General features: G+C 34.1%; 1 protein-coding gene across 6 annotated transcripts in view; it reads left to right on the top strand.

The window, feature by feature from the left end:
- The window catches only part of naaladl2 (N-acetylated alpha-linked acidic dipeptidase like 2), a 635,527-nt gene that overhangs the window by 221,847 nt on the left and 398,680 nt on the right, over positions 1-15,000 (top strand). For all 6 annotated transcript variants that reach the window (XM_073916359.1, XM_073916358.1, XM_073916357.1 and 3 more), the window contains one exon: positions 14,797-15,000. This exon is cut by the window's right edge and continues 295 nt beyond it. In XM_073916359.1, the coding sequence (XP_073772460.1) occupies positions 14,805-15,000 (196 nt within the window). In that variant the 5' untranslated portion in view covers positions 14,797-14,804. The remainder of the gene's footprint in view (positions 1-14,796) is intronic.

Genomic DNA, 15,000 nt, shown 5'->3' with positions numbered 1-15,000 from the left:
ACAAAATGCTACACCACGCTAACATGTTTACAACATGCTCCTCAACAAGCATGCTTTGCAATTTTTTTCAGCGTGACTATTACTAGCATGTAAAACTGTTTTACACATCATGCATGTTTTATTAAACTAACTTAAACTATTTATATGCTAGAGACACTAGCACATGAGTTCAATATGCACAAACTGTTAATCTAGACTGGTAATGTATGTTCAAATATATTTATGGTCACTTGAGCGCTCAAATTTAACCCACTAGCAGCAAAATGAGTAGAAAACAGACGTCTTTGGAAAGTTTCTTTGCTAAGGGGGCCCAATGAATGACACACGAACTGCCAAGGAATGGATTCGCAACCCATTTGACAAAAATTCAGGTGAATGAAACATGCTAGTGCAAGATAAACTAATAGGAATTACAAATGACTGCACCTTTTAGAGGCAGTTTACATATAACGCATTTCTAAAGCTTGCACAAGTTTGCTGTTTCCAATGGAGGTGACATGGCGTGACATGCACGGGCCATGAACCCTGTGAGTGCACCGCGAGTCACATGACAAGAATTGACCGATGGAAGCATAATCAACACATATAGTACTATGTTACTCATTATCTGCATTAAATGGGCCAGGGGTGTCAATTTGGTTCCTGGAGGGCCTCAGCCCACAGTTTAGTTCTACCAGCACCATGAACCAGCAACTTCTGGGTTATAACTACAAGTACAACTCACAAAAAAAAAAAAAAAAAAAGTGTATATATATATATATATATATATATATATATATATATATATATATATATATATATATATATATATATATATATATATATTGTGCTGATCTTAGCAACACAGTCTAAAAGTGACATCTAGTGGCCATAAAAAAAGCTGATTTGTATTAAGTTTGACCCTTTAGGTTTGCCGTAGTTAGTGTTGCAATGGAGGGAATTCAACAGAGCTGTATTTCACTGCCATGTGGGTTGTTACAGAAAGTCTTGAAAATATAAGTCTGTGAGTATTTTGTTTCATATTTTTCTTCATTTATAGAGTGGAGTGTAATTTAAAGAAACATGTATTAAAAAATTCATTTTTTGTAAAGGATAAAACAACATTATTTGTTTGCTTCTCTGTATGCAAAGCTATATGTTAAATCTGTATTTAATACTTAAATTGTATGTATAAGACATTATTTTGACATTATTTTTGTATGTTTATTTTTACAGCGCTTCTTTCAAGTAAAGTAGTCTTTCTTGGAGAACCTGTTAGCTATAAGCTGAGCTAGCCAGGCACAAGCACTTCAGCAGTCATCCTATAGGGGTAGAACATATATATTTAGCAAATATAAAAAAAGTAACTAAATAAAATCTAATAACTCTGACTTTTTAGATTTTCATTTTTTTTTTTCTTTTATAAAGATTTCCTAAATGATGTTTAGTATATTATTGATTTTTGATGTTTATATTTTTTTCCTTCTGGAGAAAGTTTTATTTGTTTTATTTTGACTAAAATAAAAGCAGTTATAATATTTTTAACACCATTTTAAGGCAAAAATTATTAGCCCCTTTAAGGTATTTTTTTTTCGATCGTCAACAGAACGAACCATCATTATACAGTAACTTGCCTAATTACCCTATCCTACCCATTTAACCCAATTAACCTAGTTAAGCCTTTCAATGTCCCTTTAAGCTGTGTAGAAGTGTTTTGAAAAATATCTAGGAAAATATTATTTACTGTCATCATGGCAAAGATAAAATAAATCAGTTATTAGAAATGAGTTATTAAAACTATTATGATTAGAAATGTGTTGAAAAAAATCTCTGTTAAACAGCAATTGGGAAAAATAAACAGGGGGGCTAATATTTCTGACTTCAGTTATATATATATATATATATATATATATATATATATATATATATATATATATATATATATATATATATATAAGCGGTTTTTGCATTTTGGCTGAGCACCCGGTTAAGAGTGATGTGGGTGCTTTTGTACTGTTTATTTATAGTTTATTTTGATACCCTTAAATTTGATGTATTTTATTTTAAAATACATTTCATTGTATTTTTTGCCTATCTCCATTTATGAGGATGAAAAGGCTGTGTATTTATTAGCTTTTGTGATTATTTGTTTGTTTTGGCTTGTTGCTACCATGTTCTCACATTTTGCTTGCTTGTTTAATACAATTCAGCATGATACTGTGGTATTTTAGCCCTCCTTTGGCAATTTATAACAAGTTTGCAGATTTTTAACATGCTTTACCAAATTAATAACATGCTTCACCGCGTTGCTTATGTCCTACACTCTTGTTTTACCAATTGTTTTGCATGGCTATATTAATAGCAAATTTAGAACACTGTAAACATGTTTAACACATTTTTAACATATTTTTTGAATAGGACCTTTGAAAAGTTGCTAGTGCAGGGTTTGTACACAAACTCTTTTAATCTACAGGTATTCTGCTAATGTTCTCTTTTTTACCACATGCTCATGTGATCAAATAGTCCCACATATATAGGAATGTGAATGTGAAGAATATGTTTTCGTTGCCGCAAACTTTTATTTTGGACTTGTGCTTGTTGGCATTATTTGACTTGATTGACAGCTAGTTTTATGCTTTCTAACTAAGGTAACTGACAAGGTCATGTCAGAAGTTATGACAGGTTGACATTGTGAGATGTCTCTCTTCTCATTTCTAGTTCATCTTTTTGTTCTTGTCTTCATTTTCGCCCCCCGCAAAGACAAAAGAACCGGAGAATAAGCATTGAGTGCAAAGATATCTGTATTCTTTTTTGTTATTATTTGCTGTACTATTGCAGTTTAACTTTGTTTAATGTTTAATTGGAGTGGATACAGTATCTGTTTCTTTTAATTACAAGACTACACTGAAGAATAAAAAAAAAAAATCCTTAATGAGTATCTTTGTCTTGTTTACTTGTAAAATGTCTAAACATCCACATAGCACAATTAATTTGGATTGAGAAGGAGAATGTGTAAACGTTGTAAGGGTTGTTTCAGATAATGACAGAGAATGACTAATTATTTTAAGAAGAAACAAGTGACAATTACACATTTAAAGTTTACATTCAAAAACATTTGTAATTTCCTGAACTTAGTATGTTGAAAATGAATGTTTGATAATTTGATAAAATGCAAAATGTAGGCTAAAATGCCAGAAGAATATGAACACTAATAGTATTGTATTGGACATATAATCATTTCTATTGCAATCTGTATTTGCACTTAAAAATAATATTAATAATAATAATAATTATTATTATTATTATTATTACTTTTTTAAGATTTAAAACTGGTGCAACGCGGAGGCACAGTGGGTAACGGTGTCGCCTTACACCAAGGACGTTGGTGGTTTGAGCCTTGGCTGGGTCAGTTGGCATTTCTGTGTGGAGTTTGGATACGTTGGCAGTTCATTCCGCTGTGGCGACCCCTGATTAATAAAGGGACTAAGTTTAAAAGAAAATGAATAAATTAATTAATGAATATTCAAAACTGTATGATAAGGGGTTGAGAGAAATTTTGATATTTGTGTGTAATATCCTGAAGGGAAAGTTTCAATAAAAAAAAAAATGGCTATATATATTAGAATTTAATATATACATTAGAAATTTATTTGTACTGTTTTATGAGCGATTTGTGATTGGATCACAATTGTCACCTGATGGAAAGTTATTTAGAGCACCTTGGATAGTGCTTAAGTTAATTTATTCCCATGCAGTCAGAGCATGCAGATGATTCCGGGTCACGAGGGCATGCTGCTGTGTGCTTGCGGAGAGCAGAAGTGTTTGTATATTTATTTCTGTTTCTGGATTTGTCTTATAATTATTTATGAAATCTGTCAAGACCGCATTTATGTCTACCTGGAATTGGTATAGACAAGTTGAGTAGATCATGTCACCCCTAACGTTGGAATGCTCATAAATATATATATATATATGTATATATATATATATATATATATATATATATATATATATATATATATATATATATATATATATATATATATATATATATATATACACGCATGCATGTATACACACACTGGCCACTTTATTAGGTACACCTGTCCACTTGCTCAAGTACACCCACCCCACCCCTAACCCCAACCCCAACCCCCAGTGACATCACTCGTAGAAGAAGTGCAAGAAAGGAAGAGGGGGAGCTCAAGCCAGACTGGTTCAAGCTGATAGAAAGACAACAGAATCTCAAAAAACAACTCGTTACAACTGAAAATTTCTTTCTCAGCACAGTGAAATGACTCACCAACTTATCCAGAATGTTTTATGCAGCGGATGCCCTTCCAGCTGCAACCCATCACTGGAAAACACCCATACACTCTCATTCACACACACACATACATTAAGGACAATTTAGCTTAGCCAGTTCTCTTATAGCAAATGTTTTTGGACTTTTGAACTCGCTTTAAAAATAAATATAATATAATTGTTTATTTTTATATATCTTTTTTATTTGTCCTATTGGTTAAATAGAAAATTAGGAACAAATTTAACTTGACATCTAACTTGACAAATGTGAGATTTAGAAAAAAAAAAGTTATGTACTTCTCTCCCAGTGAATCAGACAATTTGAACTCAATGTACAGTGTGTTCTGTGCAGGCAATTTGCTGTATAGGTCTAACAGCTTGTGACATCCATGAGGTGCCTATGGTATATTAGGGGTTGTTATAGAGAGCCACACTGGAGGATTCGAGTGGGAGTAAAGCCAAGAAACTTCTGGCATCTTCTGATAGACACCATTACTCTTGCTTTTCCCTGCTTGCTCCCTCTGCTGCCCCAAGCAATGCCCGAGCCTTCCACCACTAGGGGTGACATGATCTACTCAACTTGTCTATACCTATTCCAGGCAGACATAAATGCTGTCTTGACGGATTTCATAAATATTGATAATACAAATCCAGAAACAGAAAGTGTTTGCTATCCACTAGCCATAGTTCACAGAGTAACAGTGCTGGTTATATCTTAAATGTTAGTTCACCAAAAAAGGAAAATTATGTTATTAATTAATCAAACACATTTCATTCAAATCCTATGAGACTATTGTTCATTTGCTGAACACATATTAGGATAGTTTAGATTAAATCATTGAGATCTCTGACTCTCCTTAGACAGCAACGGTCCAGAGATGTTCAAAATAGAAAAGGAATTCAAAATATTGTTAAAACATTCCGTGTGACTTTAGTGGCTCACCTGTTATCACATGAAGCTCCAAAAATACTTTTGTGGGGAAAAAAAAAAACAGTAAACACAACTTCGTTTGCCAATATTTTTCATTCTGGAAAGCTAAAGCATTGCTAAACATTTTTACCACCTAAAACTTTTTTACAGTTGAAGAATTGAAGTAACATGCTATGTTTTGGTAACTTTAAAGGGCCACGAAACCCCTGTTTCAGCAGGGTGTTTTCACACCTGTAGTTTGGAAAAAGTCAGGAAAGTGGGTGTGTCTAGCGCTGTTTAGGGGGGAGTGTCGGAGGAGGGAAAGAGGGAAGGTTCATTAAAATTTGCATAAAAATGGAAGTTTCAGTTCGGGCACTTGCTGATTTTCACAGTCAAAACAAACTCACACAGGAGAGAACGACACTGACTGTGTTTAGATAGACATCAGTAATTTAATTATTTACCAACTTATTAAATGGTGGACTTTAACTGCAGTTTAACTCTTTCATTCAGGAATTTCATTCATGCCCCTCGTGACAAACGAGATATTTGATTTGAGGAGTTGCTGGAAGCGTGCATTTTAAATGCAATGTTTGATACCACACAGCAAATGAGAGAAAAAAAAAACTCTGCATTTTTCTGTAACTTAGATGCACTCAGTAGGTAGCGTAAGAAAGCCGTGTGTGTTATTCCTGTCACAAAATGCGGCGAAAATCCTACATGATGGTAATAGTTTGATTGTGGTGTTTACATGTTTACACTCAGAGAGCAGCATTTACAGCAGATCATTCAGTCTATGATATTGTAGTGATAATAATGTACTGCAAACTTTAGTAATTTAAAAATCATTTGACTAAGGTCTGTATTTAAACACTGAAAAAGTACTGCTGACGATATAAACTAACTTTGCCATCTGAATAAACAAACAAAGACACTGATCGATTACTTACCAAATCTGTCGAGACAGGACAATCAACACTAACTGGAGCCGTGTCTTTATTAAAAGAAGGCGAGCGGCAAATTCGGATTTTACCATTACCAGGTGAGAAAAGCTCTCAGGTAAAAAATGTTTCTTAGACATGTATTTTTGTCGAACGTCGCGTGCACTGCAATCCACATGTGAGTCCAGCTGTGCTCTCATAGCAGGAAAATGAAAACAAAACCTTCCTTGCAGCAAATTATAAAAGCAAAACTGACGACCCAGATCTCCAGACAATTCTTCTTCTCCCACTTGTTTAGGCAACACAACGTAGCATCTTTCTGCTGTCTAAACACTGTAACAGGTAAAAACAGTCTTGGAAGCTGTCATGCATATTAATGAAGTTGCACCTCATACACAATAGAGCGCAATAGAGCGCGCTGATTGGTTTGAACCAAGTCTTTCTCATGAATGAATGCAGCACACTCAGAGACGTCATGATGTACTCCCAGGTACAGACAGCCAGTCTACACGTTGAAATACAGGCAAGGAGTGACGGCATCAAAAATTTGTTTCAAACCGGAAGAACGAATTTGCTTGAAATAACACAAAAACAACCAATTTTTAGACTCTGTTCAAATGTTTAGGTAAAGTTAGAGATTTTAGATCAAATTGTTATCAACTTGATTTTCTCACATATTAATTGGGTCACTCCAATCATAGATATGGGTTTGTTAGACTACAGTGATGGAGAAACTGCTTGTTGAGGTTCGCCAATTTATGCACAGGACACTTAGGGTGCTTTCACACCTGTGAATCGATTCAGTTGTTCTGAAACAGAGATTACAAATGTTACATTGTTGCTCTTTGCTCTTGGAGCGGTTCGCTTTCACACTGCAAAGTTTCTAATCGGACCAAAAGAGCTAAAACAAGTCACGTGTGAGTAAACTCTCCTCACATTGGTCAGCGTGTCAGGGTTTATTTTGCAGCGTCCTGCTCAGCTCTTTTTTAAATTAATTAATTAATTATTTTTATTGCGTAACAACAGGCCATTACAACTAATAGAAATACTAAACTGATATTAGTACAAGCAATACAAATATAACTTTTTTGCAACAAGAAAAATGCAACAATTTAAAAATAAATATAACAAAGGGAAAGCAAAAGAAAGACAAAGAGAGAGAGAAAAAGAAACAAAAAAATGAAGGCCCTTGACAAAAATAAAACAAATTAATGCAGAACATTAAATAAAACACGTTTTACACTTTTAATGGCGAGTTCAGTCTGCATGATTTTTAAAGTAGTCGTGTCACAGATGTTTTCACACTGCATGACTATCTGGGCTAACGTTTTGTCGCTACTTTTACACTGCAAGATGGATCGGCGACAGGGGCTTTCACATTGCATGACATTACAGTAGGAAGAATCACAGACAACTTTGTCCAAATCATGTCTCGCAGCCAAAAACACATTGTATATCTTTTGTTTTTAACTACATAATGAGAAAAAAGCCTTTAATGGGGTAAAAAAGGTACAAATTTGCCCACCTGGTTCTGAAAGGAATTAGCAATATCTCCTCAACTTTCTTTTTTAAGTTTCTGTATGAAACATCAAACAGACACGTGTGCTCTTGTCAAACCTCCACTAGTTTTTCCTCCATTTCTTGGGTCCAAATAAACTGAAAATGGGCGCTTTTAACTTCTCTCTCAACCTCCCACTGGCCTGCAGGTACACACACACACACACACACACACACACACACACACAAGTGAATGCTGCTCTCTCATTGGCTGTAGGTGATCGCTTATGTTATGTCTTATGTTTGTTATGTCTTTGATAGTTCACACTGTGTGATTGTTGCTCACATGCACGAGCACTGATTTACCTGTGATTTCAGGCACTTGTCAATTTTTTAAAACCTGTTGGCGGGTTAAAATTGGGGCTAAAATCATGCAGTCTGAACTTGCCATTAATTGCTTTATTGTTGTGAGAGTCTGTCATGGTTTTTAAATACAGTTCCTATTCTCGTTTAAAAAAAATGGCTAACATCGAGTATATTTGCATTTGTGTATAAAAAAAAACCTTTCCAATGAATAAAATGAGGTTTATGTGAAAAGTTAAATTGAGGAATTGTTTTTCTTTAATATAAAGCCCCAAAACAGCATGTCTATAGCTTAAAAAAAAATCACCACAAACCTTTTGGACAATTAGAGAATTCAGATCAGACCAGAACAATTTAACAGAGACATTCCCAAAACAAGTGAGCAACAGATTTAGAAGAAGTCTCACATAAAGAATCCAAATTAATTATAATCCAAATTAATCCACTGTTTTTGGCATTCTCCAATCGAAGACGGACCCATTGCATCTGTGTTTGTGTGGTGGTTCTTATCATTTTGATGGCTTCAGCCACTTTTACTAGACCCATCTCACCATTAATTTGCTACAAGATAATGATGCACAAAAAAATCCCCTCCTCTTACTCAGTTCTGTTTCAGTTGGAAGTAGATCAACATGCTGAAATAAAAGTCTCAGCAGCTTCTGCTTCACACAGATTTGAAATACCACATAAAATTGTATCTGGATGCAGACTCTCATAATGCTCTCAATGGAGCTAGTGACATCAATGTGAGCGGTAGGGTTAGGTGTGCACATTAAAAGCATTGCATGCAGCTCATCTCTCACCACATATGCACATTGCAGTCATTCATTCATTTTCTTTTCGTCTTATTCCCGTTATTAATCTGTGGTCGCCACAGCGGAATGAACTGCCAACTTATCCAGCAAATGTTCGAACATCCATACACAGTCACATTCACACTCTACCCAATTCACCTGTACCACATGTCTTTAGACTGTGGGAGAAACCAAAGCAACCAGAGGAAACCCACTAAAATGCAGGGAGAGCATGCAAACTCCACACAGAAGCGCCAACCAACCCAGCCGAGGCTAGAACCAGTGACCTTGATGTGGGACGACAGCACTACCAACTGCACCACTGTGTCGCCACATTGCAGTCAATCTATTAAATTATTTTTTTTTCTATTTTTATTATTATTTATTTTAATTTTTTACATTTTTAATACTATTATTACCCAAGTTCAAATTGTCTGGCTGATGTTTACTTGTTTCGTATTCCTTAGAAGTTGTTGTGAAGCCACTCCATTGTTATTTTGTAATGCCGTCTTTCAATTTTACTCCAAAGAGTTCTATTTTAGTCTCATCAGACCAGAGAACTTTGTTTCTTATGGTCAGAGTCCTTCAGATGCCTTTTGGCAAATTCCGTCTGGCCCCTCTACCACACAGGCCTGATTGGTGGATTGCTGCACAGATAGTTATCCTTCTGTAAGGTTCTCCTCTCTCTACAGAAGAACGCTGGAGCTCAGACAGAGTGACCATCGGGTTATTGATAACCTGCCAGGCTGAGGCCCTTCTCCCCGATCACTCAGCTTAGATGGCCGGCCAGCTTTAGGAAGAGTCCTGGTGATTCCAAGCATCTTCCATTTACAGATGTTGGAGGTCACTGTGCTTAATGGAGCAGAAATGTTTCTGTAACCTTCCCCAGCCTTGTGCCTGGAGACAATTCTGTCCCTGAGGTCTACAGACAATTCCTTTGTCTTCATGCTTGGTTTGTGTTTTGACATTTGTCAACCCTGGGACCTTATATAGACAGGTGTATGCCTTTTCAAATCATGTCCAATCAACTGAATTTTCTACAGGTGAACTCCAATTAAGCTGCTTTAACATCTCAAGAATGATTAGTGCAAACAGAATGTACCTGAGCTCAATTTAAAGCTTCACTGTAGAAGCTGTGAATACTTGTATACAGGGCTTTACATTAACACCCGCCAACCTGCCAAATGTGGGTAGATTTCAGCTTTGGTGGGTAGGACAGTCGCTCCCACTAGCCACTTTGGCAGGATGGAAATAATTTTTACAATGTAGTTTTCTCAAAGCAGGGTTTGACTATAAGGATGGCCTTAAAACAATAACTGTGTTCGCGTGAGACAAAGCAGGTGAATACCTTATGAGCGGATGATTACTCGTGCGCGCGCACAGGTGATGTGATGTGCGCAACTGTTAAAAGTGTGCACGCTCCCGTTTACTTGCGCTTTTTTTCCATTCACTTGCGATCGGTTCTCTTTGAAAAAGACTAGACAAAAAACGATGCTCGTATACCCATAGTCCTGTTGCTTTTGAGAGAAATATATATATATTTGTAAGCAACAGCAGCAGTCACTGCTTTCGTTTTTAATTATTCTCAGGCACGTGATCATCCTTTCATTATCACTCGTAGTTTTACCTGCTTTCTTTTGCTTACAGTTGTTTTTGTAATATAGTTTAATTATCATCCTTTACATAAACATTTCTTTGATATGAGATTAACTCCCCATTCGTGTGTAGTAACCGCTGATCTGGGACCTTTAGCCCGGACAGATTACTGTGCATGTTTTAGATGCATGACAATAGATCTTTTTAAATGTTAATTTAAAAAAAAAAAAGTTTTGTTGAATAATATGCATGTATACAGCTATATATTTGCTTGTTTTGACACATTTAAATATGTGCCAAAGAAATAATTATTTCTTTTTTTGTGTGGTTAGAGATGAATTTGGTAAAACCTTTATTCTGAGCCCCAAAAAGTCATGTGAAACAAAACCAATTGCAATGCGACACAAACCATTTTCTCATGCACAGTGAACAAGCTCATACACAACACACACAAACAGTGAAATAAAAGAGGAGGCATGTGGACAACACAACATCTAAATCTAGTCATTTAACATGTCAAAGTCACATTCATTTATATAAAATATATTTTCCAAAAAACAAAATTGTGGCTAGTGAAAATGGCAAGTGGCTAGTAATGTTGGAAATCTACTAGCCACAGTGGCTGGTGATCAAAAAAGTTAATGTAAAGCCCTGCTTGTATATGGTAGTTTTCAGGTTTTTTATTTTTAATACATTTGCAACAATTCAAAAAAATCATAAAAAAAATGTAAACAATTTTTTTAAAAAATCACACTTTTTTTTACATTGTTATTATGGGGTATTGTGTGTAGGATTTTGAAGAAGTTGAGGCATTTAATCCATTTTGGAATAAGGCTGCAACATAAAAAAAAATAAAATAAATAAAAAAATGTGGAAAAACGTAAAGTGCTATGTATACTTTCCGGATGCACTGTAAGTACAGTATACGAACAAGCTTCGTTTCCACTCTCACGGTAACATCAATCACTGAGTGGAAATCCAAAATGGTGAATTGCCCTCTTCTTTAATTGATGGCTCTGTTGGGTAGTCGGAAGGCGTTAAATTACTGACGTTTCTAGTGATTGAGCCTCAGCTGTCAGTCTGTGAGTTCAGAGAAGAGCTCACAGGTGTAGAAGGAGCACAGATGAGGGTTAGCGCTGTCCTGAGAGTTTGACAACCCATATCATTGCTGGGGTCAGAGTGTAAATGAAGCTGATCGCTCCTCTCGAACGGCCGCCCAGAGTAATGGAAGTTTTGTGGAGCACTGAAGATTAATGTTGAGAGACAACAGCACATCATTCCTAGCTTTACACATTTTGTGAGGCCTATTTAAAAGTAAAAGCAGATGAAAAAAATATCGGTCATGTCCTTTCATTCCTATAAAAGAGTGAGAAGCGAATATTTCTCTTCTGTAAAAAAAAAGGCATAAAAAGAAAAGGTGGGACATAAATGTTCAATGTGGATGTACAAAATGTGTTGCAAAAATCTCAGCGGCGTCATTTCTGATGAGACGTGTGTCGAATGGGAATGCTTAGTTGTTGCAAAGTTATTTCCCTCTATCAGAGCAGATTTCTCTCCACCTCTAAATGACTATTTTAAGTGTGACTATCAAAGGTTTCTCCAGCTCCCTTCGCTCTGCCTGGTGCCGACAGCAGATATTTCTCTCTGTATTTTTTATTTAAAGGCAACCTATTTCAGGGACTTGGTTTGACTGGATAATGGCCCTCAGAAATTTCTGGGTGGTTTGGAGTTTTGTCATCATTGATTGGGCTGTTTTGAATTTGATGGCTGTTAAAGGGATAGTTAAATTTGATGGTGCACTGAGACATTGGCTTCTTTTATGAATTTTAACCAACCAGGTCATCATCCTTAATGCCCTTTTTAAAAGCAGCAATAGTCAAACTGCGATATGGAACATCCCTTATTGGAGTTTTTTTTTTTTTTTTTTTTTCGTGTGTGTGTGTGTGTGTGTGTGTGTGTGTGTGTGTGTGTGTGTGTGTGTGTGTGTGTGTGTGTGTGTGTGTCTGTCTATGTATAAAGAGTGTGTATTCTAATGGCACAAAACACTTGCTATAAACACTCCCTTTTATGGAGCCAGATCAGTCTCAAAAAGAATACATTCACAAAATGAAAATTCATACATGCACAGCACAATTCGCATTTACAAAATTCACTTTTCGAGATTCACGATTCGAGAATTCACAAATATAAAAATCAGAAATATGTTCACTAAATTAAGTGGAATTTCCTTTTTTTAATTGCGGTTTTAATTTACAAAATGGATTTATGTTTTTATGAATTGCGTTTTGAACTTAAGACGTGGATTTGTGTACTGTATTTAAGAATTTTGCTTTGAAATTAGATTTGCATATTTTTGAATTGTGTTTTGAACCTACGAAAATGGATTTGTGTATTTATGAATCTTATTTTGAATTTACAAATTTGCTTTTCATATTTATGAATTGTGTTTTGAAACTACGAATTTAATTTGTTTATTTATCAATCGTGTCTTGAACATGAATTAGATTTGTGTATTTATGAATTGTGCTTTGAACTTACGAATTTGGTTTGCATATTTTTAAATTTGAACCTACAAAATTAATTTGTGTATTTATGAGTCATATTTTGAATTTACAAAATGAATTTGCATATTTATGAATTGCATTTTGAATTTATGAAATTTGTGTATTTTTCAATCATGTTTTGAACTTACGGATTTAATTTGCGTCTTTTTGAATCTTGTTTTGAATTTACGAGTTGTATTCGTGTATGCATGAATTATTTTAAACTTACGAATTAGATTTGCATAGTTATAAATTGTTTTAAACTTACAAATTGGATTTGTGTATTCATGAATCATATTTTGAATTTATTAATTGGATTTGTGCATTTTTAATTTGTATTTTGAACTTACAAATTGGATTTGTGTATTTATGAATTGTGTTTTAAACCTACGAATTTGATTTATAAATTATATTTTAAGTTTATGAACTGAATTGGAATATTTTTAAATCATGTTATGAATTTACAAAATGGATTTTGTAAATGAGAATTGTGTTGTGGATAGATACATTTTATTTTGTAAATGTACTATTTCTGAGACTGATCTGAGTCCATACCTATTAATTATGAATATTTGTATCCATTTCTCAGTATATATAGACAAAAAAAAATTTTTGGTAAATTTAAACAAAACAATTTTATTAAAGGTAATACATTTAAATGCAAATGTGGTGTTGCCAAAACAAAATACAAATAATATGTTCTTGTGGCTCGCTGGTTTTTTCCTCTTTATTAAAATAATGTTTAATATTTTTCTCCAACACATTCATTGAGGTGTACTATTTTTTTGCACTGGTCTTAAGCTATTTTGTTATATTAGTTATAATGCTTGTAGATATATTATTATATAGCATTCTATAAAATGTATTGTAATTATAGTAGTCTGTTAGGAGTGTACTCATTTATGCTAGCCACTGTATTTAATATATATAGTTGAAAAATAAGCTTTAAATCGATTTTAGTTGATTAAATATTTTATATATATATATATATATATATATATATATATATATATATATATATATATATATATATATATATATATATATATATATACAGCCAGCAAAAGGCAAACACTACAGATCTAAAGTTTTTACACTAAAAACTACAGATCTAAAGATTTATTATAAGGGTTACTTTTTTTAAGACATAAAAAAAAACAGGTATGAGTAGATGGTTAACAAACTATGAACAACTGAACTGTAAAGTGTAAGTTAATAATAGTTGAGCTAAGTTTTTAGTTTGTGTATGTTATTGGGACGTTCTAAAGTTGCAACTATTCCTCATTTACTAACAGTTAATAAATAAAAAATAGTTGCAACTAGAATAACGTCCCAATAACATCTATAAACTAATAACTGATACTTAACAAGTCTTTAGTAAGTAATTTACCAACAGTTTGTTCATGATATAATACTAATTTATTAGATGAAGTTATAAATCATTAAAATACAGTTAACAAGTCATTTACAACTTGTTAACTAACAGCTTGTAATTTATCTGTTGGCTATCTATAAGGCGCAGTTATAAATAATTAACAAACTATTAACTTTTATTTAACAAGTCATTTATACCTCATTAACTAACAGTTTATTAATGATCTTTTAACTAGTTATAATAGATAGTTTTTCTTAAGTGTTACCATAAATAGTAATTCTGTTATTTAATAAAATATTTATAATAATCAAGAAAAAAAAACTAAGAATTATTCTAACATTTATATATTGATACTCTCTAGCTTCTTTTGTCCTCATTTGTAAGTTGCTTTGGATCAAATCATTTGTTAAATTACTAATTTTTAATTCAAATGTAATATTACATTATTAAAGGTGTTGATTTAAATTCATCTACTGTATCTGTGTGTCCACAGTAACAGACATGGCATACAGGAAAGTGCGTGCAGGCCATGGTTCTCTCCGTGTGCGGGATCTGGAGAACGAGGAGCTCCACACGGCTTCCCTGGAGCTAGAATGGGACATGGAGAAGGAGCTGGAGGAACCGGGTCTCGACCGCTTCCAACTGGAGTGTGTGGAGCATCAGCCCGTCAGCAGCTCTTCAGGTGGGACCATGGACC

Source organism: Danio rerio, chromosome 11, assembly GCF_049306965.1.
Source record: "Danio rerio strain Tuebingen ecotype United States chromosome 11, GRCz12tu, whole genome shotgun sequence".
Classification (NCBI taxonomy): domain Eukaryota; kingdom Metazoa; phylum Chordata; class Actinopteri; order Cypriniformes; family Danionidae; genus Danio; species Danio rerio.
Note: the sequence above shows the minus strand (reverse complement) of the source record. Positions and strands in the feature narration are given on the sequence as shown.